General features: G+C 38.0%; 1 protein-coding gene across 3 annotated transcripts in view; it reads left to right on the top strand.

Annotated features, from left to right (window-relative positions):
• Positions 1 to 23,606, top strand: part of VCAN (versican) — a 100,879-nt gene that overhangs the window by 1,680 nt on the left and 75,593 nt on the right. For all 3 annotated transcript variants that reach the window (XM_026672067.2, XM_026672092.2, XM_026672084.2), the window contains exon 2: positions 11,800 to 11,866. In XM_026672067.2, coding sequence (XP_026527852.2) covers positions 11,806 to 11,866 — 61 coding nt within the window. In that variant the 5' untranslated portion in view covers positions 11,800 to 11,805. The remainder of the gene's footprint in view (positions 1 to 11,799; positions 11,867 to 23,606) is intronic.

The raw sequence follows: 23,606 nt of genomic DNA, 5'->3' as shown, positions 1-23,606 counted from the left end.
CTATCTATCTATCTATCTATCTATCTATCTATCTATCTATCTATCTATCTATCTATCTATCTATCTATCTAATCTATGTTACAAAAGCTAGTGTTGTTTAACTGACCTACTGATCCAGATTGCAAAAGGCAACATCCCGGGAGAGAGCAGTCGCTTCATCCCAAAATGAGTAAGACTTGGCCAGCTAGCAATGAATGCAACATGGAAAAATCGGGGTGGGTGTGGTGTTGGCGGGTGGGGTGGGAAAGGGGGACTGTGTTTCTTGTGAATCTAAATGTGTTGGGAGATGGAAGCATTGTTTTGTCTGTCTCGGCATGTTGCTGCCGAGCTGGGGGAGGATGGGGCGGGGGAGGTGGGAAGTGAGGAAAATGTCCCTTCTCGCCTTTTCTTTCGGAGCGTTTATCTCAGTCTTCCAGTGCGTGGCGGGAGCCAAGGAGTTTTGGCTCCATCTCTTTGGCGGGCTCCAAATGTTACAAGGGGGCGGTGCAGGGGGGGAGTGTCAGGGTTTTTCTACAGGAAAAGTCTATGTCATCGACAACTAATCGTCTTCTTCCATCCCAGCTGCTTTCTTCTAGGCAGACTCTTCCCCCCCTTTCCCCAAACGCTGAGATAACCTTAGGGTTTTTTGGTTTTTTGCTTCCTCCCCGCTTTAAAGCAAGCTGGAGAGTAATAAGCGTCCCCTCCTGCCCCGCCCAGCGGCTGCCGACACACCCTCTTTCCTTGCAAGGAGGAGGGAGCAATCCTGATACCCCGAAAGGGATCCGCGAAGGACTCCCCTCTTTCTGTTGAGCAAATGAATGAACTCGGCGCTCGGAGGCAAGGCAGCCTTCCCGGTCAAGGAGCTCCGGCGCTTCTCGTCGCCGGTGCTTTATAAACGGGGAGCCGGGAAGGAGAGGCGTTCGCGCGTCTTCAAACTCCCAAGTCTTGGAAGTTGGGAGGGATTGGCGCGTCTTTGCGCAGTTCCGCTGCTCCCTCTGCTGGAGAAACTCTGAATGTCGGAAGGCGTGAAGGAGATATAGACCGGGGGTCTCCAACCGTGGCCGCTTGAAGCCTGGCGGACTCCAACTCCCAGAATCCCCCAGCCAGCAAATAGAAGTCGGAGTCCGCCAGGCTTCAAGTGGCCAAGGTTGGAGACCCCTGACATAGACAGCATCTTGGGAAATTTCTCACAGGGAGGGAAACTTTGTGTCAGTGCTACTCTTGCTGACAATAGTTTTTGTTACTATTCTAGGTTACTGAACGTCGTGCTATCCGCAGATATTTCTTCTGCTTTCTTTCTCGGTTATTTCTTGTTCTCAAAGAACAAGCCCTGATTCCCAGGATCTATATACTAAGTTCAAACCCTGATTATGTGAAAGAGACATGAAAGGGGTGTTGCAGTTCTGGTCTATGTTGTTAATTTGGGATTTACTTGGGCCACGAAACTGCTTTTAAAGTGCTCTGTTCTCTCCCTGGGCTACAGCGCCAACTTTGGCGGGAAAAGAGGTACATGCATGTAAGGAAACGATTCTGTGCAAGCAAGGGGTAGGAATTTGCCCTCTTCTTCGCTTCCCTTCATTTTCGGAAACAGCCCACTCCGAAAACAGACTCTCTTTCTAGCAAACTCTGGGCGCTTTGCCCGTCCACACGATCTTCAAGTTGTACAGAAAACCAAGCAGGTCTGGAGCAGCCCCGTGGTTATTAATCTAAAGGAGACGGAGAACTTCCGCGCTGACTCCTTTATCTGCCCTGATTTTGTTGCCCATTTTAATACCAACTTGCTGGCCTTTTAAGTTCCCTCACCTCCCACGTTACGGGCCTGTGTCCTCAACGAACTCCTCGCTCTTTCTATAAAAGAAGTGGGAACCCAACCAAAGGCACGCATGGTTCTCAAATAAAAGGTTTAGGCAGAATGGCTCCTTCAGCTGCCTCTGCAGTGAGTGATGGGGAGGATGATGTTCCAACAGCCACGTTTTCCTCTTTCCTGGAGAAAGAAAAGCCTGTTCCCATTTTCGTCCATCGCAGGGGTGAGGAAGCCGGGGAGGGGAGGGGGAGAGAAACGGGAGGGAGGAGCGTGCCCACTCCACGTCTTGCTCTGTGTGAAAATATCGTTTGGCTGGTGAAACGAGGCTCCCGCCCCCGGCGACACAGCAGGAGGATAAATTTGCCAAAGTTGCTGCCCCAAAAAAGACTCCCCCAGCGCGGGTTTAGGAAGCGTTGGCTTCCGATCTCCTATTCCCGCCAGTCCTTCGGAAAATCCCCCCCCCCCCACTTCCCCTTTTGCCCAGCGCGCTCGCTGCAAAGCCGGGCGCAGGACGCTCCCAACAGGCGCATCCCCCGGGACTGAGAAAGGGAGCTTGGGAGGTCTGGTCCTCGGGCAGCCACGTGGACGGATCATTTCATCTGGGAGGGAGTCTGGATCCTTTGTCCTTCCCTCCTCGTCCTGGTGTGTGAAGTTGGGAAGTCCCGAGCCATTGGCCTGGCGCCTTTTGTTTGACGGAGACGAAGTGTGAGCGCGCGCGAGAAAAAGAGGTGGTGGGAAAGAGATTTGGAAGGGAGTGGGGGGGGGGGAAGGGGGGGGAGGTTCTGGGGTTTGGCATCCCGACAACTTAAGGAATACATTAAGGTGGTGCTAGCAATAGCCACGGAGAATGGAAGGCGGTGGAACGGTGTAGGGAGGGGTGTTCTAGTGTTTGCTTTATTAGCCAGCACCTTCTTCAGTGAACTGTGCCAAGAAGGAAAGGGATGAATAACAGAATAACGAAGTTGGAAGGGAGATCTTTGGTCCAACTGCCTCAAGGAAGAAACCCTATGTCATTTCAGACAAATGGTTGTCCAATCTCTTCTTTAAAACTTCCAGTGTTGGAGCATTTACAACTTCTGGAAGCAAGTCCTTCAGCTGACTAACTTTTCTAACTTTGGGGAAATTTCTCCTTAGTTCTAAGTTGCTTCACTCCTTGATTAGTTTCCATCTATTGCTTCTTGTCCTGCCTTCAGGTGTTTTGAAGAATAGGTTGACTCCCTCTTCTTTATGGCAACTCCTGAGATATTGGAACACTGCTATCATGCCATGAAGACTAGCAGGGAATTCTAGCAAGGCGTTAAGGTGTATTGTGGGCTTTAATGACCTTCAACAATGAATTGGCCTGTCTCAAAGAGACCATGGGACATCAGTGATTTCATAAGACCTCAATCTCCTCAGACCATCAACATTCAAATTACTGAATACAGAGCCAAGCCAAATTCTGCTGAGTCAGCCCAGAGTAAGCATCTGTCTGCCATGGTAAACTGTTACAGCCAAAAAGGGAGGGCAAGATAGCTTTCCCATTATTAAGTTATCTAAAGTGGGTTAAGAGATTGGTTTTGCCTCAAAGTCACTCACTGAACTCATGGTAAGTTGGAATTGGATTTGGGAGGTCTGCTTTCAACACTATCTGGCTTTCAAAAGTATATGCCTCCAGTGTATGCCTGGCAGTTCCAACTAGGTTTCACCTTGATTATATCTTGTAATATCACATTTCTCCAGCCTCATGCCCTTCAAACAAGTTGAATTAGAATTTTCTTCATCTCCAACCAGTACTAACAGATTAGGGAAGCTGTTGTAGCAGAAAAAGGTGATAATAGTAAATAATTTGCTGCATCACATGTTCATGTCCTATAGAGAAAATATTTCTCTGCTCCATGAGAGCATTTTTTCACTGTTGAATATAACTGTTCCACAATAAATAGTAAGTAGACCAACAGAAACTTTGTCACTTTGCTCATTTTCAAAACAGTTTTATAGCATCTTAAAGGCTAGTACATTTCATGTTGTTACTATTTGTAACATCTATAAAATGTGTTATGTAATAGATTAGATACATGATAAGCTGTAAAGAGTGGACTCCTGTTGAAATACAGAAAAACAAAAATTATAACTGGACTTTTTAAGTTTAGTTCAAGAACACCTTATTCATAAATGTTGATGTCAGGCCCAAGCCCAGAGGTGAGAGAGAGAGATCCAATTGGGTTCAGTCCTTATTTGCTTAATGGACAGATTTTTGTCAAGATAAAGATACAATTTTATTACCTACGTCCTAGGTAATATCCTAAGGAATTCTAGAGTGTGCCTACCCTGAACTTTGTCCCTCCCCCTCCTCCAGTTGGGGATTGCACAGTTGCCAAAATTCTCTCCACTGCTTCTGCAGAAATACATTCCATCACAGCTGAGGACATGTCACTAGTTTCCCCCCCCCTTTTTTAGTATTGGTTGTCAGAGTTTGAACAATACAATAATTTATTTCACATAGGAAGACAGACAAAATATATGACTCCTGGTGCTATGGAAAATGAACACTTACATAGACAACATTTGTTGAGGGTTCTTGGTGGTCTCTGAGCTGTTTTTGTTCTAGTAGATGTTTCATTACCCAAACTAGGTAACCTCATCTATTCACTGATGTTACCTAATTTGGCTAATAAAATATCTGCAAAAAAACAACCAAACTCAGAGAGCATCAAGGGTCCCTCATTTCAATCCTGAGCTACAAATATTCTCCTCTATTGATACAATATTTGTTGTCTGAGTGAATATGGGGACAGAATTAGGCTCTGGACTATGGCTGTAGGTATGGTTTCTCTGATATATGGTTGCTAGTGAGTAGCTGATTTAGACTTGATGGCTACCTATTTATTAGCTTAACATCTTGCCTTTCCTCTTCAGGCAGATTATATAGGGATCTTCCTTCATGATTGACTAGTCCAGGGGTGTCAAACTGGTGGCCCAGGGCTGGATGTGTCATGTGCAGGTCACGCCCACCCCAACTCCACAAAGGGGAAAAATGTAATGATATGTCACGTGATTACATCATTCTGAAAATACAAACTTGGTCATTTTTTCTTACTCTAAGCCAAGTTTCTCTTCCACAAACATTATGTAATTAATTAGACATAATTACATCTAAAGTGCATTCTAAGAGTGATTGTATACTTTGCACTGAATCATATTTTGATTTGATTTTAGTGCAGCACATGAACCCAACTTATGCCAATATATGATCCACCATGGACCACTAATGGCAGCTTATTAAGAATACACCTCATATCTGGAAATCTAAATAAGCAGAACCTACTGTAATGGACAGCAATACCTGACTGGTGGCTCCTATTTGACTTATTGAGTTAAAAAATGTGATCTGCTTTACATCTATACAGCTTTTTGGTGTGTGACAAATATTTTTTTAAAAAAATCAACAGAATATAAATAACGTACATTTGATGATGGAGGGGAACAAGTAAGGAACAAAATGATGCTTTTGTGGGGCAGTGTAATCATTTGCACATCCTGCAATGTAGTACTTGGATCACTACAAGTGATAATGAGTTAATCAAGAGACAGTGATTAATTGAATATAGTCCAAATTAACCAACTGTGAACAGCAGAACAATGAATCAGTTGGTAGTAATATGGTAAAACTGGCAAAGTTAATTAAATGGAAGACAGAATATTTAAGCAGTATAATTTATAATGAACCTAATCTGTATTAGGCAATTAAAGATCCATCAATAATCTAACAGGAGTGAAGATGATGTGATGGTGAATAATAAAGTGTATGAGTATATTACATGGTGTAGTACTCCAAGGAACTTATTAGTTGAATACAATTGGGAAGTACTGCCTTGGAGTCTCTTCCCATGAAGTACAGGGTCTAACGCTTTTCTTCTTCAGCTTCTCTGAAAGCGTGAAATCAGACAAGCAATTTCAGCAACTTGGATTGTAGTTTTAAGTGTATTTACTTGGGATCAAGTTTAATGGAACTCGTTAAATATGCTTTGAACTACACCATGCCAAATTTATGGGAGCTAAATCTCAAGAAGATACAACAGCTATTAGAATTGCAAAATAAATCCTGAGTGTTAAATGTGCATGGTACAAGGAAGCAAAATATGTGAGGGCCCAAGATGGCAAAGGATGTTACAATCTTTCCCTTTTCTTAATGCAGTAAGCTATATGATTGTTTCCTTTTGCTAGCGGTAATGAAAGCAACTGCCAATTTCTTTTCTACTTCTTTTTACTCTTCAGTTTGGATAAAACACAATTTAGGCATTAGCAAATACATTTGTTATATTTTGGCAAATATCTAACAAGACTTTTCCAGTTGAAAGAAGATCTTTAGTACTTTTCTTATGACAGCCATGATAGTTGAAAACAAGGAGTCCAGCTGTTGACTGATCAACTTGTTCAGGAAGCAAGAAGCCATTTTTGTTTCTCAAGAAGTCCTTGAAAAAAAGGGGGAGGAGTAGGGCTCAGAGAAAACTTTATTCTGAGATATTCACAGTATAAACTTATATGGTTTCATGAATCTGTTTGATCCTCAGTGAACTACAATAGAGACTGCTTGCTCATTCATGCACTGGTGGCTCTGTCAAACCTTACTCTGTTTTTTACAAGTTGTAAATCAGAAACAGCTGCATTCCATGTATGCATGTGAGAAGAACAGTAAATATACTGCAGCCTAAAATCCAAGTTAAAAAAAGTTTTTTTTCCTGTTTTTGCCTAGTGGTGGCCATCATCTAAGAAACTCTTATTACCCTAAGGTCTTCCAGCTGCATTGGATTACTTCTCAGTTAATACAACCAACAGCTGGAGACCCTGGGATTTACAGTTCAACAGTTTGAAGAACAACAGATCTAGAGAGAACAAACTGGGGAGACTGAGCAAAGGCAATCTTGGTCTAGAACTTTTTATCTGGAAATCCAGCCTGAAGCAGATACAGCAAAAGCCACACCATCAGATATAACAACTATTAGCTGATGGTAATTATTAGATGACCTTGGGAAGTAGAAATGTGAATGTCTTGGTGAACAAAAGGAGAATTGCAGTAAACAATGTGAAATTGTGACACTAAAATAGGTTTAAGCAACAAAATTGTTGATTACTGTATTTGAATGCTACAGGGAATTTTAGCATGGTTAGTTAGATTGCAATCTTCATGCTGCTGGATATGTAATTAAAGGACTATTAATTTGGTTCTGAGCTATTAATGCATTTGGGGCTGATATTAGCAGAGCTAACAATTCTGGCTCAATCATTGCATGTTGAAAATCCAAGTTCTTGTTGGGTATATTATTGGTATTTTGTATATATCCAGCTATGAAGAATTGTGGATTCTTCAATAAGGGTGGATAAAAGAATTATTCTGCAATGCTGGAAATAGAAATATACTTTTAATTAACATCATTTGAACATTGATATGAACTGCTTGATAATGGTTGCTTTAAAAAATAATAATGCAGACTTTGGGTAATTTTTTTGTTTATAAAATAATTTCCTGGCTTTTTTTTCCTTTCCCCTTTTTCATTTCTATGCTTATCAATTTTAAGGTGTTGATTCTTCAATGGTCTTGTGCATATTTTCTTTCATTGACTTGTTTAGCATAATAAAATACAATATTAGAAAATGATATACCTGGGAAGTATTTGGTCACAGCTTGCTCAGCAAACAGAGCCTTAGAGACTTAATGTGTTGCTGTTTAATTAGTATGCTCTTTTGTGGCTCTAAGACAGCACCCAGATTTCATATTTCTTTGTCTAAACTAGAAGAAACAAAACACTTTAAAGTAAGCCTGGAAACATCTTACAGGGAGTGAAAATTATTCTTATATTGAAATTAGTATACAGTTATATTGATTTAATGCTCCTTGAAATAAGGAATATTTTAGGAAATATGATACCGTGTTTTTCATATAATAAGGCCGGGTCTTATTTTTTTTTAAGCCCTGAAAAATGGCTAGGCTGTCTTTTCGGGTGACTTAATTCCACCCCTTGCATCTTCAGGCGGGCGGTGATGGCTTGGATGTTGACCTCGGCGTTGGTGGGGCACTTCGTATTGGGGTCAACGCAGGCAGCACCATATCCGGATGTGCAACAAAAGTACTTCCTAACGGCAAGCCCCCGCCATTTCCCCCATTTAGCATGTTTTAATATAGGCCTTAATTTGGGGGAGGGGCTTAATTTCATTTCATGCCTATAAAACATGCTGGGACTTCCTATTGGGGGAGGCCATATTGTTGGAGAAACAGGGTAGGTGACCTTTGAGTTTGGATCCAACCAACAGTATGATGGAGAAAAGGCTATATCTAAATAGAGGCCTTATGATTTGCAAAGTATGTGTTGCTTTAAGGTAAATATAAGAATAATGGTCTTAGAAGGCAGTTTCCTGTTTTGGATTAAAAAGAATATTGGTTATTCCAGCATTTACAGTATATTGAAAGCTACTTTAATTGGATTCAGTGTCATTTAAACTAAATACATGACTCCATCATAAAATATATAATAATTTTCACCATTGATTCTCATATTTATTTTAAAGCAGTAGAATTCTAAGAAAGAATACTTAATGTGAAATTAATCGCAGAAGCTTCAGTTTTGGGCTACTTTCCCCTATCCTGTTGTGAACATTTAACTATTTAACTAACTATTTGTGTCTTCTCCTGTTCTTGCCAAGAGCAATAATGTGGAATAAGAAAATACTGTGCAACTCTGAAGTGGTAAAAATCTGACATTTTTTGGCAAGAATGTAGTAATTAGACTAAATTAGCTTGGAGCAGAACTTTAGCTTTCTTAGCTGATCTTATCTCTGCCTAAAGAATCTGTTAGGTTATTATATGCTTATAAAGTGGCAAACCATTCCATTTACTTCCCTACTTTTAGTACAAATTTCAGATCCAGAAATTTTGTTATGGTAAATATTTATACAAAAAAAATTGATAATCAAGTGAGAAGTTTGCTTTGTATTTTGAACATAATACAGAAATAATTCAGTCTTCAAGAAATTACAGCACTTCATAAATTCAGAATTAAGTATCTGAAGTTATGAAATTTATACAGGTAGTTCTTGACTTACATCTACAACTGAGTCCAAAATTTCCATTGCTAAATAAGGCAGAAGTTATGTGAGTTTTGGCCCATTTTATGACCTTTTTTTGCCACCGTTAATTGAATCACTGCAATTTAGTGAGGTTATTAAGCAAATCTGGGTTTCACCCTTTGACTTTGCTTGTCAGAAGCTGGTTAGGAAGGTTATATATGAACCAGGGCAGTACAGCTGTCATAAATACATTCTAGTTTCCAAGTACCTGAATTTTGATCACATGACCATGGGTCTACAATGGACATAAGTTTTTTTTTCACTGCTGCTGTAACTTCAAACGGTCACTAAGCAAATATTTGTAAGTTGAGGGCTACCTGTATAAAGTTTAGGAATAATTCTAGACTCGATTTACCAGAATGGATTACATTTGGGTTGATTCATGATTTATTATCTGCCATCAAATTCGTGTCAGTTCTTAGTGACCACGTAGATCATGGGTGTCAAGCTTGTGGCATCACGTTGCCATCACATGGTGTTCCGTGATATTTTTTCCCTTCGCAGGGGTGGGCATGGCCTGCATGTGATGCATCTGGCCCATGGGCCATCAGTTTGATACCCCTGACATGGAGTTTCTCTAGAATGATCTGGTCCCAACCTGGTCTTTCAAGTCTTAATGCAGTTTACCCATCACTGCTGTAATTGAGACTATCCATCTTAGTGCTTGTTGTTCTCTTCCATTTCCTTTCACTTTCCCAGCATTATAATTTTCTGAAGATAGCAAGGATTGATTTATGGGTGAGTGAAATCAGCTGGAAAATTAGCCAACTGATTTAAGTTGTAAAATAGCGGTTTTTTTTAAAAAAAACTGATTATAAATATAGATAGCTGACTACCTCTTCAACTTATAACTGCAATGTGAATCAGAATTTCTGTTGCTAAGCAAGGTGGCTGTTAAATGAGTTGTGCCTGGTTTTACAATTCTTTTTTTCCCCATGGTTATCAGGCAAATTACTGCAGTTGTTAAATGAAACACATGGTTGGTAAACAAGTTCCCTGTATTAACTTTGCATGTTGAAAGATGGCGGGAAACATCATAAACAATGATCACATGACATGACCCCAGGATACTGTAACAATTGTAAATATATGCTGTTTGCTAAATGCCCAAATTTTGATCAAGTGATCATGGGAGTGTGGCAATGCTCATAAGTGTGAGGACAGGTCTTTTCAGTGCTGATATAATTCCAAAATAAATGGTTATAAGTTGAGGACTACCTGTAATTCCCTTTGTTTGCCTTCCCCATATTGTAATCTTTTCTTAGACAGCCCACTTGATTATTTTTGTAATCCTTTTTTGCCATTTCCCAGCTATACAATATTATTCACTAGAATCTTGAGCTCTTTCTATAAGCAATGCAATACTTGCTGGCAAAGAGCTTAGAACAAACCTAAGTCTGTTTCCTTACTATTATTTTTATCCTGATGGAAATGTATAGAACCTTAATTATAGATTAATTCATGAATTGACTCAAACTCATAAATAATGAAGTTATCTTTAGTTGATCATTCCAATCATTCCCAACGGCAGTTGACTAGTCAGCATGAGCCCATGTCAAGTATATCGGGTGTATGACTGCACTGAAAAATATTTTGAAACTAAGCTTTGATGTTGAGCTTCAGGATTCTTAAGGGAAAGGAACTTAGCCATATATATATGTGTCAGCACAATTTTATCCAAATATGGTTTGGCAGCTTGTTCAGTATTTCTATAATTTATTCTTTTTTTTTTTTTTTTTTTACAAATGATGCAATAAAGTAAATATAGTCGGCATGTCATGTTGAAGTCAATTATGAAATCCCATTGACTTGAATAGATTAAGTCATTTTTCTGGTTTCTTTAAATGGAGGTTGTGTAGCACGGTTATAATTTCCAGTCATCTTAAAAAGGCCTAATTTGGTTGTTACGTTTCTTTGTGAATCATTTTTCCAGAGGGGAATGAAATCCAGATTGTTTGTTATAGAGTAGATTTTGAAACATGCTTATATGTAGTCCTTTTATGCTCAAAACATTTCCAGAAAACTTCTATGGCACTTCTGTCATAATGGATAAAAGCAAATTTAAATGTGGTTTTGAAAAAAAAAACCCACATGCCTCAGATTGCCTAATCATATACGTATATATGTATATTCTGTCAATAAAATCCCTGCTATACTGAGGGACTTTGAGGAATCTTCAGCTCACCATTTAAGACACACAGATTTCATTTTGGCCTGTTAACTTCTTTTCCCTCTTCCTAGGCCTCAACAACTCTTCTTTCTCAAATCTTTTTACTCCCACACTTAGAGAATCTAAAGTCTAAGACTAAGAAATATAGCATTCCTGGCAATTAGTTTATCAATTTCTCTCCAGTTCAGATTCATTGCTTTCTTCTTTCTGAAGAAGGACCTGCTTTTCTTAGCACAGAGCATGGGAGAGATAGGCAAAGAGGTTGACATTTCTGAGGTGGGAAAGTCCTATCTCTTGAACTCCTCTCCTGGATGGTGTCATCTAGAGACCATTTGAGGTCTTAAGCTAATTTTGCTATTCTTGCTTTTGTATAAATGTTGCCGGCTTCTAAAATGTTGAGATATTTCACAGTATGGGTCATAATTAAGGGACACGATCAAGGAATTCATTTTTCCAAAAAAGGTCAAATTTTATTATCCGTTAGACAGTTGGTGTGAAGTGAAGACAATAATCTTATTTTAATCTTTAGATTTTTTTAATTTTTTTTTTGCAAATCTGTGAAGTGTGTTAGGAGGACAGAAAATGACTGACCCAAAATCACCTATGGCTTCCATTCATAAAGCAGAATTAGAACTCCTAGTCTCAGTCAGTTTCTATCATGGTGCTTTAACCATTATCAAGATATTTACTGTGATTGTATTATGAAAATATGCATAGTGATTATTTTCTGTTCTATTTTTAGGTCAAAATGTTTAAACATTTCTTGTGGATATATTGGACCTTATCTATGACATGTGCTCTCCGCAAAGGTAAGAAAGAGACAAGGAGGAAAGGAGGGAGAGAGGGAGGGGGGAAAGAGAGAGAGAGAGAGAGAGAAAGAGAGAGAGAGAGTGTGTGTGAGAGAGTGCTGTCATATTGAAACTGATTTCTGAAAAAAAAATTGATAATTCTGGGTAGTGAAAATGTATCAGTTATTCTGCAGTTATTAATTGGAGAGATATAACAATAGGTTTTATTTATTAGTTAAATGAATATGCCATCCATCATCCAGTCAGCTTGTGCTCGAGATGAGAATAGAACTCATCGTCTCCTGGTTTCTAGCCCGATGCCTTAACCACTAAAGGTCTCTGCTTTAATTACTGAAGTGTAAAAATAAAACTTTCTTTTTTATTTCTTTTTTCTTTTTATTGTTTTTATTATGGTTTTCAAAAATACAAATCTCACTCATATTTGTAACAACCTTTTGTTATATCCTACATACATTATTATATACATACATATATTGATAATCTATTAAGGTTTCTTGCTTTATTTGCCATAATCCTTCATCTTAATCTTTATATCTGTTTTTTAACCACTCATACCATTGATTCCATATTGCATAATATTCAGAATCCTCCTTGTCTTTCATTTCCAGTGTGAGCTTATCCATTTCAGCGCATTCCAGTACTGTTTGTATGACAAAATCTTCTGAAGGGAGATTCAAATTGAATCTCCTTTCCATAATTTTGCAAAAGCTATTCTGGCTTCTGTCAAACTATGTAATATAATTTATTTAATCTTTTTACTATATTGACCTATAATTATAAATTTTTCTTTTTTAATTATAACCACAATTTTTGCTTATTTTGCAGAAAGTTTTCTCATGTAGAAGGCCTATTTTTACAATTTTAGTAATCTGAATGTGTGGTTGTTTTTCAGTACTTGTTATGACTAGTATTATCATTTTATATTACTATTATTACTACTGGATGTATTATAGTTTGGAGCTATCCCACTGAGTTGATTGATAGAAGGTTTATGGTAATGGTTGGTTTTACTTGTGAGAAGGTCTAATTATAACTCAAATTCCATTTAATTCATTTGCTGATCTCCAGATACTTTTGAATACTTTGTCTATTCCATGGTTAAATAAAGCAAGAGTCACAAAGTGTCCCAGAGTGACAATATGCCTAATGGAGTATTTATTGGTATCTCCCAAGCTTCCTCCCCTAATTCTCTTAAGATTCTTTTAATTTGTAGAAAATGACTAGGAACTTAGTATGCATCAAAGCACTACTTTCAAGAAGAAAATCTTTTATTTCCAACAGTGCCTTAGAATCAAACAGATCTCAAAGTCCAGTGCTTTTTTGCTTCTGGGAAAAGGTATTTTGCAGCCATGTCAAACATTGGCTGTATATGACCCACTCAAAAGTCTATTTATTTTAATCTAATTTTCTATAAAAGCAATAAGTTATTTAATCCCATTTGAACAATTCTCAACACACAACAATTTGTTGTGATTTAATATGATCGAACTTAGAGGAACTTGTATCTAGGATAGAGTTGAAAAACTCTACAGACAGCAGAGCCTATGTGGTAAGGCAAAGTTGTTATGATGGTAATCAGAAACCGATTATCAAAGCCCTTTCCTTTTGCATATACATTAAAGTCTGTAAATGCATGTACAAATGAGTGGGGCTTCAGTCATGCAATTATACTCACTATCTTGACTTTTTTGACCTTCCCTGTGGATGGTTGCTTTTCTGAGATTAAAAGGCTTGCTGTTGCTAAACTTCTTTTCATTCCTTATTGCACCTGAGTTTTACTATTAAGGTTCATGAGCAGTTTTTAGATGACCCCCAAGCTTTAACAGCAAAGTGAATTTCCTTATATGAACTCAACATACTTCACTATAGAAAGATAAGAATTGTGTAAGTCAATAAACCAAAGGAAAGTGTATTGATAATGATGTACACATCATTTTCTTTAGACCCTTCCTTTCTTTCACTACCACAAGTGTTGCTTATAAAAGTGTTGTAGCAACTCACTGCAGAAACATCTTCTATGTACGAACATGCATACACTGGCAGTCTGAAGAGGCCCTTGGATTGGCTGAAAGGAATTTTTGGGAGATGTACCCACCTTGATATTTAAATGACAGTATTTCTATGATTTAAGCAGCCCTCTGAATTGGCAAAGCTGTGATGGATAATGTCTTTATATAGTCTAATATTATTGGGTTTGATTGTTTCTTAATTATACATTGAGATATTCAGCAATATAAATACCATGTTTATAGTCTACACACATCAGCTTTTGTGTAAATAGATCTATGTGTATATGGACTTTCCATCATAATTAATTTGACGAGTTGATAGAACTATCAGGTGAAATTTTCTTTCTCTTTCTGTACATGTGCATGTACAGAGCTTAAGGAAAGTAGTTTTAGATGAATCCTAGAAGTCTTAATTGTAGAGTGTGTAGCTCTTTGAAGTGTGTTTGTAGAAGATTGGTGAGTTTTAATGAATAACCAAAGAATGCAGTGAAATGTGTCCAAAGTCATATATATGTTTGCATGGGTAATTTCATGCATCTACATTTAGATGTAAATGCTATTGTAAATGTTATCGCTGCAGATGGAATGTAGATTTGGCTAGCTTTCCATGATTTACAGTGAGAATTTAAAGAGGAACTGATCCATCACTATGCCTGATTTATCCTTCCCTCCTTTCTTATACAGTAACTCAGATTTTAAGCCATCTGTTAGAACAAAAGGGGTTTTGTTAAGATTAATTTTTTTGCCTTCTCTGACAAGCTCTGAACAAGTTTTTGCAAGTACATGGAATATCTACTTTATCAATTTGTACAGAAACAGGTTGAACTCAAATAGAATATTCTTACATCTTTATATAAAGGAAGTTCCATACAGGCCATTTTTGATAGTATAGTACCATTTGAAGTGTGCCCAATGTTTCAGGGTGGTTTGTAGGGAGCATTTCTTTGCACTGTGTAAGGTAGAATATGATTCACAAAAAAGTTGAAGGGACTTGAATATATATGACATGACATTTTAAAAACAACAATTTTAGGAACATATGTTATCAGGCTGTTGAAGTATAATATATGTAGGTGCTTTTAAGATTAGTAAGTATTTCATAAACAATAAATGGGCTGAAGTAAATAAATGCCTTTTGCCCTTTCTGAACCATGTATTTACAATTGATATTATTGCTGGAACTTTATTAGATCCTTGTAAATAAAATAAGTAGCATAGGACTTTGAGGTTTGTTTGTACACTGCTCAAAAAAATAAAGGAAACACAAAAATAAGACATCCTAGATCTGAATGAATGAAATATTCTTATTAAATACTTTGTTCATTACATAGTTGAATGTGCTGACAATAAAATCACACAAAAATTATCAATGGAAATCAAATTTAGCAACCCATGGAGGTCTGGATTTGGAGTTACACTCAAAATTAAAGTGGAAAAAAACACTACAGGATGATCCAACTTTGATGTAATGTCCTTAAAACAAGTCAAGATGAGGCTCAGTAGTGTGTGTGGCCTCCACATGCCTGTATGACCTCCCTACAATGCCTGGACATGCTCCTGATGAGGTGGAGGATGGTCTCCTGAGGGATCTCGTTCCACACCTGGACTAAAGCATTCCCCAACTCCTGGACAGTCTGTGGTACAACGTGGCGTTGGTGGATGGAGCAAGACATGATGTCCCAGATGTGCTCAATTGGATTCAGGTCTGGGGAACGGGCGGGCCAGTCCATAGCATCAATGCCTTCATCTTGCAGGAACTGCTTACACACTCCAGCCACATGAGGTCTAGCATTGTCGTGCATTAGGAGGAACCCAGGGCCAACTGCACCAGCATATGGTCTCACAAGGGGTCTGAGGATCTCATCTTGGTACCTAATGTCAGTCAGGCTACCTCTGGTGAGCACATGGAGGGCTGTGCAGCCCCCTAAAGAAATGCCATCCCACACCATTACTGACCCACTGCCAAACCAGTCATGCTGGAGGATGTTGCAGGCAGCAGAATGTTCTCTATGGTGTCTCCAGACCCTGTCACGTCTGTCACATGTGATCAGTGTGAACCTGCTTTCATCTGTGAAGAGCACAGGGCGCCGGTGGCGAATTTGCCAATCTTGGTGTTCTCTGGCAAATGCCAAACGTCCTGCACGGTGTTGGGCTGTAAGCACAACCCCCACCTGTGGACGTCGGGCCCTCATACCGCCCTCATGGAGTCTGTTTCTGACCGTTTGAGCAGCCACATGCACATTTGTGGCCCGCTGGAGGTCATTTTGCAGGGCTCTGGCAGTGCTCCTCCTGTCCTTCCTTGCACAAAGGCGGAGGTAGCGGTCCTGATGCTGGGTTGTTCCCCTCCTATGGCCTCCTCCACATCTCCTGATGTACTGGCCTCTCTCCTTGTAGTGCCTCCATGCTCTGGACACTATGCTGACAGACACAGCAAACCTTCTTGCCACAGCTCGCATTGATGTGCCATCCTGGATGAGCTGCACTACCTGAGCCACTTGTGTGGGTTGTAGACTCCATCTCATGCTACCGCTAGAGTGAAAGCACCTCCAGCATTCAAAAGTGACCAAACCATCAGCCAGAAAGCATAGGAACTGAAAAGTGGTCTGTGGTCACCACCTGCAGAACCACTCCTTTATTGGGGATGTCTTGCTAACTGCCTATGCTTTCCACCTGTTGTCTATTCCATTTGCACAACAGCATGTGAAATTGATTGTCAATCAGTGTTGCTACCTAAGTGGACAGTTTGATTTCACAGAAGTGTGATTGACTTGGAGTTACATTGTGTTGTTTAAGTGTTCTCTTTATTTTTTTGAGCAGTGTATATTCAGTTCATGCAATACACATTAGGTTGCTATTGTCAAATTTGGTATAGATAGATAGATAGATAGATAGATAGATAGATAGATAGATAGATAGATAGATAGATAGATAGATAGGATATTAATCACTCAACAAACAGATTCATGTAACAAGCCCTTTTTGGTGTCAAAATATAAGATTTTTAAAAAATCTATTCATTATAATTTGGCATTGCTTACTGGGCAGAATGTCAGAATAAGAAAGAGGCTGAAAGGTTATGTATTTTTATATGAGCATTGCTGATCTCAAAAAATTAAGCAGGCGAACACTCAGATGGGTGACCACAATGAAATTCCAGAGCTGTAGAACTAGGTTGGTAAAATAAATCAGTTTTTTTTTTAATCTTGGAAGAAGTGGTCATGCATTATTTCAGTATTTGCCAAGAAAGACTGTTTGTGTAGACACCAAAAGATCTGCTGATTTTGAAGATTTTGAACCGTATCTATGCTTTTTATATTTTTCTACTTTGTTTAAGTTTTGGGTTTTTTATAGCGGATTTTTTGAGATTGGATTGAAATTCAGCTACAGAATAATTTAGAATGTTGATAGCAATTTAGCACTTCAAAGAGGTAGTACAAGACCTACTGATTGATTTCTTTTAAAGTTTTTTGGACAATGAATGACAGATCTGGCCTCCTCTTCCATTTGGTTGATCATTCTTTTATTTAAGCGACATGCCCAGACATAGACAGACTAAATCCACATTCCACTATGTTTTTTTTAAAAAAAATGACATAGCTTTAAACTAAACAAGCAATATTAGCATAATAATCACCTGGAAGTTACCTGACAGGATGTTTAAGATTTTGATGGATTGGTTTGAATATTCACCTTGGAAATTATTCCTTTCATTCTGAAGTGTCTCTGAGAAAAACTAGTTTTGTCTTTGAGAGGTGGGTAGAGAGCAAAGGCTTAGGCTTGCTGTATCATTCTAGAAAATTGCCTTATAAATGTAATAGCAATAGCACTTAATCTTATATAATAGTTCATTCTCTGAGCAGTTTACAGAGTCAGCATATTTCCCTCAATAATCTGGCTCCTCATTTTACCAACCTTGGAAGGATGGAAAATTGAGTCAACCTTGAGCCAGTGAGATTTGAACTGCCAGCCGTTGGCAGTCAGCAGAATTAGCCTGCAATACTGCATTCTAACCACTGTGCCTTCATGGTAATCTTGAAATAAGATTCTTAATAATTTGAGGTAGCTAACTTTGGTTAGTAACATTTCAGTTTGTTTTAAGGTCAATGACCTTTATTTTAATGCATCTCTACTAGACGTTTAACACATTTCTGGTTTGGGCATTGGAGTTGTTTTAGTTAGAGAAGATTCTTACTTATGTGCAAACTGTCTTTAAGAAGAGAAAAGGAAAGCTGGAGGAAAGCTATCTTTCAAGTTGAGGTTTTGTAATTGTAAATCATATGAATAATGTCAGAATATCTTTCCCAGAAATATATAATGGTGGTGATAGTATGGCTGCTTAGATAGTACTTACATAGGAAGTACAATAGTTGCCTAAACTTATCTAAAACAGTTGAATTCTGAGTACAGATAACTTATGTGCAGCATGCAATGTTACACCAGTACAATTTGATGTAACTAATGGTCAGATCTGACATTGCTATAGTGGGCTAATTAGCCAAAGTAATGATTAGCACACTGCTAGTCATAACCTGACACCTGTTCCATCTGAATTCAATAGATTGTTTCAACACTAAGGTCACAGCTTAATGTAAGGTAACCTTTCTGGGGCAGGGTATCAAACTTGAGGCCCGAGAGCCGGATCTGTCCCACAGGGTGCTTAGATCTAGCCCGTGGGGCCACCCTGGAAACAGTAAATGACTGGCCTGCGTAGCCTCTGACAGCAAAAACAGAGCTCAGGAGGGCTGGAATTCTGATTAACAGAAGGAATATGGTAATAAAAATTCTGTTCCTGATTTTCAGGACATGAGATGTAAAGTATACAGCTTTTTTTCTGGACTGCCTGTATATAGAACTATCTCTTTAAGTTAAATAACTACACAACTGTTACAATTGCCTTGAAAGTGAATAGATAGGCCTTTTTGGAGAAGGACTAAATTTTCAAGGAACTCTTGTTATAAGGTGGATTCTATCTGTGCATGTTAACTAAAGTACAGGATCCTAGGTCCCTTTCTATAATCAGAGGAAATTCATAGTTGAAAACTAAGAGCTTTGGCACTTATTCCATCACCATGTATTGCAGCATTGACATACAACATACAAATGGGATACAATCTGATAACGATTATAACTTTAAAATTGGAGTAGCTGTATGGATACTATCAGACACCATTTGCTATTATTTAGTGACTGTCATTCATGATAAAAAAATTAATTACAACATTGATTCCCATAAGGTTCATTCATAAATATCATGGGGACTTCTTAGGATTATATACTGTACTTGTCAATTTCTCTCTCTCTGTATGTATGTAAAGTCTATGGAGCCCTAAAACATAAGGACGCTATTCAGAGTCAGCCATAGGAAGGGAAGCAGGACAAAGGGTGTCCCTGCATTATGACACTAGCTTGCAGATTATGTGTTTTAGATAGTCTCATTAGACATCATTATGTAATTGTTCCATTTATGGGATTTGTCCCCATTTTTATATTATGTTTTTGCTGCTGACAGTGCTTTATTAGATTAACAATCTGTTTGATTTGGCATCTTGTTTCCATATTAGATAACAAAAGAGTGTAAGAGAAGTATCATTTTTCTGCTTTCAGATCCAATAACTGGTAGTTTACAAATATTACTGATTCTATGCTTGACATTAGTTCATAGCTTCCATGGCCTGAAAGCATTAACTTGACTAATGTCCATTCAATCAGGTTGTCATTTTTCATGGCAATGGTTTCTTTTGTTTATCTATATGGGAAGAATTTGCTTATTTTTTATACGAACAAAACTTATAACCTTCCATTTCTGTGATTGATCCTAGCATCTTGTACTAGTATAGAGAAAAACCTTTCTATGAAGTTTCTTCTTCATTGCTTATTTTGTAAAAACCTTATCAGCCCTTTTCTGCTTACTTCTTTTTGAGCACCATCTTTCCCCAGTATCGGTAGTCTCAAAATGTAGAACTCCATAATCTCACAATAGATCATTTGAAACTAGAAGTGCTAGAATATTTAAAATTCAGATCAATGTGTGTTGCTCAGGGTAGCTGAATAAGAAAGGTTGTTTGACCTTGATGTTAATAAGATCAAGCAACCCTAATTATACTGATGACAGACAGTTCTTTAGTTCTGAATCATATTGAGCAACAATCAATATTTTTTTTCCTTTATTTTCAACACTAATTATTGCTGGGCTGTTCTCCCTTCGGTTTTCTTCCTTATTTGGTATTTCCCCTTGTTTTCTGTCTAAGCTAAAAAGTCAGATCCTGTAACTATTGGTCAGTGGTCCAAGTAAACTGGCATATTATAAAAAAAAATCTTTTTATAATGCAAGGGGAAAGTCTGCTGAGGGACGTACTCTTGTCTCTCATGCAGTCATTTTCAGTAGCCTCAATTATTAATTCACATTCCGATGAAGCAATTTCCTTGCAGACCTGCTGCTAAATGAGCTTTCTGAAATGGTTTGGCTTTCCAAGGCTACCTTTCAGACCAATCAGGGTGATTTTGCTTCCTCATTTTTAGTCTATTGTTATCAGTATTCCCACTTGCCCTTTAGCATTATTGTAAATAACTGAAATAGTAGCCTGCATGCATTTAATCTGGCTATCAGAAAGTATTTCACTTAACCTGTCAGCAGCTTCTGTTGAACAGAAGCAGTTCAGTTAACTGTATTCCATATATTCTTACTTCCTACTCTTGTAGTCCTCGAATTACAACCAGTTGTTTAATGGCAGTTCAATTTTACAACAGTCTTAGAAAAAGTGACTTATGACCCATTCTCAAAAGTTACAACTGACCATTACCCACCATAATAAATGATCGCAGTTTCGGAGTTGGCAACCAGCTCACCTGGTTGCAGTATCTTGCGATCACATAATTGTGATTTGTGACCTTATCTGGTTTCCAACAAGCAAAGTCAATTGGATTCATTTAAAGACTGTATATGCCACATGATTCTTTAGGACTGTGGTAATATACAATTGGCTGCACTCATATGATTATGACTTGTTTAATAACATCATCATGTGTTATTAAACACTGAAATTCCAGTTCCAATTGTGATCATAACTTAATGACAATTATATGCTCTAGATTCCCCATGATGTAACTTTGCAAGCTTTGGCTTTCTCTTCTCCTGCATGGCCTGCCAGGGAATCACCTTTAGCATGAGTTTTGGTGTGACGCTGATATGTAACCATTTTCTGGGTAAAAGACTATTCTGATGTTGCCTTGCTACCTCAAAACACTTTCCTTTGAGAGGTATCATTTACATTTAATACAGGTTCATTTTGAGCTTAATGGCTTTAATTAAGAATCTGATATAATTTAAAATTACAACTTGCCTATGATCCTGAGGAGAAGCTCTTCTGGATCACCATGTACATTTTTATCATATAGTCTGTACATTATGCTCCTATTGTTGCTTTTTGTTCCAAAGGAAAGCTGTAGAATTACACTTATTGATATTGTTTTTAAGTAGCACAGGGCAGACATCAGGATAATCACAGTCACCTAAGTTGGAAAGAAGTAGAACCTCCTCCCTCCCTCCCTCCCTCCCTCCCTCCCATCCATCCATCCATCCATCCATGTTTTGCCTGACCTCTACAGAATTGGTCTTCCATTTTTCTCAGACCAACGTCTCTTACAGCGTTAGAAAAGTGCATATTACTAACACTACAGACTGGCCATATTAGGGCTAATAGATCTGGATAACCATACCAACAAAAAGTTGGTTGGAAAGCGATGGTGCTGTTTTTGCAGATCATATCTGACAGAAGGAGGCAGCTTCTAAGAAGAATAGAAGGGACAGAGCTCCATGTTATGTAATAAGCAATTATATTTTGCTATTATGACACATGTTTAATCATGTCAGTTAACATTAGAGGTTGTGACTCATACATGACCCTGCAACTTTCAAATGCAGTGGAGAGTACAGTTCTGTTGCCAGTACTGAAGTATGACTCAGTTTGCAATGTTTTGCCTGTTTTTGGAGAAGACAATATGTTACTCTTCACTTAAAAAAATATTTTGGGACAGCATAAGCCACCATGTTTACAGGGGCAGAGGATGTCAAAAAAGTAAAAAAAAAAAGGTGATTATTACTACATGATCATAGTGATCATTATCATTTTGACTTTTTTTTTGACACCCTCCAACAACATGGATGTCATGTGCACAATCTTAGCATGGTACCTTTGCTCTTTCATTGGACGGAGGATTCATTGTAACTTTCTTTTAATTCCTTTTCTCAACTTTTAATTTTTTTTTAAAAATCTCACCTACATTAATCTAATAAAACTTACCTTCCTCATGTATCCTGCATTTCTAAGCATGTATATTTAAAAAAAGAAAAGCAGTAATGTTTGCAAATAAACAGTGCTCATTTTGTGCTATAGTTAGGCATAATTTATTTATAGATATGTATATGTGTTTCTCAATTACTCTCAATTAAAAGAAAATAAGGGCAGAGCCTGCTTTTATATCTTAATTTGTCAAAACACATTGAATAAATTCATGAGGGGTTAAGGTTTGGTAGAACTAGCAAATATGTAGTTCCTGTTCCAGATTCACAGCAGGCAGTTTATGAACAGTATGAACAGTAGCCAACGCTATCCTTAGCCATATACTAATATTGGATGGAAACAGTCTGCTGTAAAGTGTTTGCAGCTGGAGAGATATAAAACGAATGGTAAAAGTTCTTTAATCATGTAGGAACCACCCATAGTTCTTATTTTTCCCCTCCCTTCCTCCAAACTACTGAGGAACATTTTATTTGAGTGATCTGTTAAGTCCCGAGGTTGGAAAGGAAATAATTAAATGGGAACAACTGGCTGTCTGAAATATTTTGCTGAAAAGAAAGAAAATGTTCCTTTTTTCTTAGGATACATGGTAAATATGAATTAACTCTTGCATAGAATTACTCCATCATTTATTTTGCTGTAACATAAACTAACTCAATGATATTCTTGGTCCACAGATCTTACTGGCTAATTCTTTTCACTTGCTTTTGGCAAATGTCTTTCATGCCTTACTTTTAAATATTGGTTTTATGTGATATCAGCAGGACACAAGCAAGAAATGGATTTACTTGGTAAAAAGCCAGATCATAAATTTTTATTGGGATGATTGAATTTCAATGGTTTTTCTTCAAATCCTGAAGGAGATCCAGATAAAGTATCTTGCCATGTTTAAAGTATAAACTAGATTCTTGCACAGTTTAGTTCCAAACGTACACCTAAACTTTTCATGAGAAGCCCCTATATTAAAATAAACATTGGCTCTTCTCACAGAACAGTTTTTAAAAGAGAAAATGGTAAGGTACAAGGTAGTCCTCAACTACAAATGGAGCCACATTTATTGTGTCGTAAGTCAAGTCAGATTCAATTTTATGACAATTTTTACAGTGCCTGTTAAGCACTTCCAACTGTCCCAATTGGAAATCAGCAAAAGAGGATAGCAGATCACGATCATGTGACTGCAGGCATCTGCAACCAGTCCTAAATGCAAGCCAGGTGCCAAGTGCCTGAACTGTTATCAGGTGACCATAGGGATGACCATAGGGGTGGTGTGATGATTGTAGGTGTGAATACAGGTCATAAGTCACTTTTTCCAAGGCTATCATAACTTTGAACTATTGTTAAATAATTACAAGTAAAGGACTACCTGCACTTATTCTGTTTGCTATCTCCAGAACTCCATTATCAGTTTGAATATTCTTTCTTGAATGTTGACTT

This window comes from Notechis scutatus, chromosome 2 (genome assembly GCF_049901735.1).
Source record: "Notechis scutatus isolate UNSWTSFEM ecotype Mainland chromosome 2, rNotScu1.2, whole genome shotgun sequence".
In the NCBI taxonomy this organism is placed as follows: domain Eukaryota; kingdom Metazoa; phylum Chordata; class Lepidosauria; order Squamata; family Elapidae; genus Notechis; species Notechis scutatus.
This window is presented reverse-complemented; position numbering and strand designations above follow the sequence as displayed.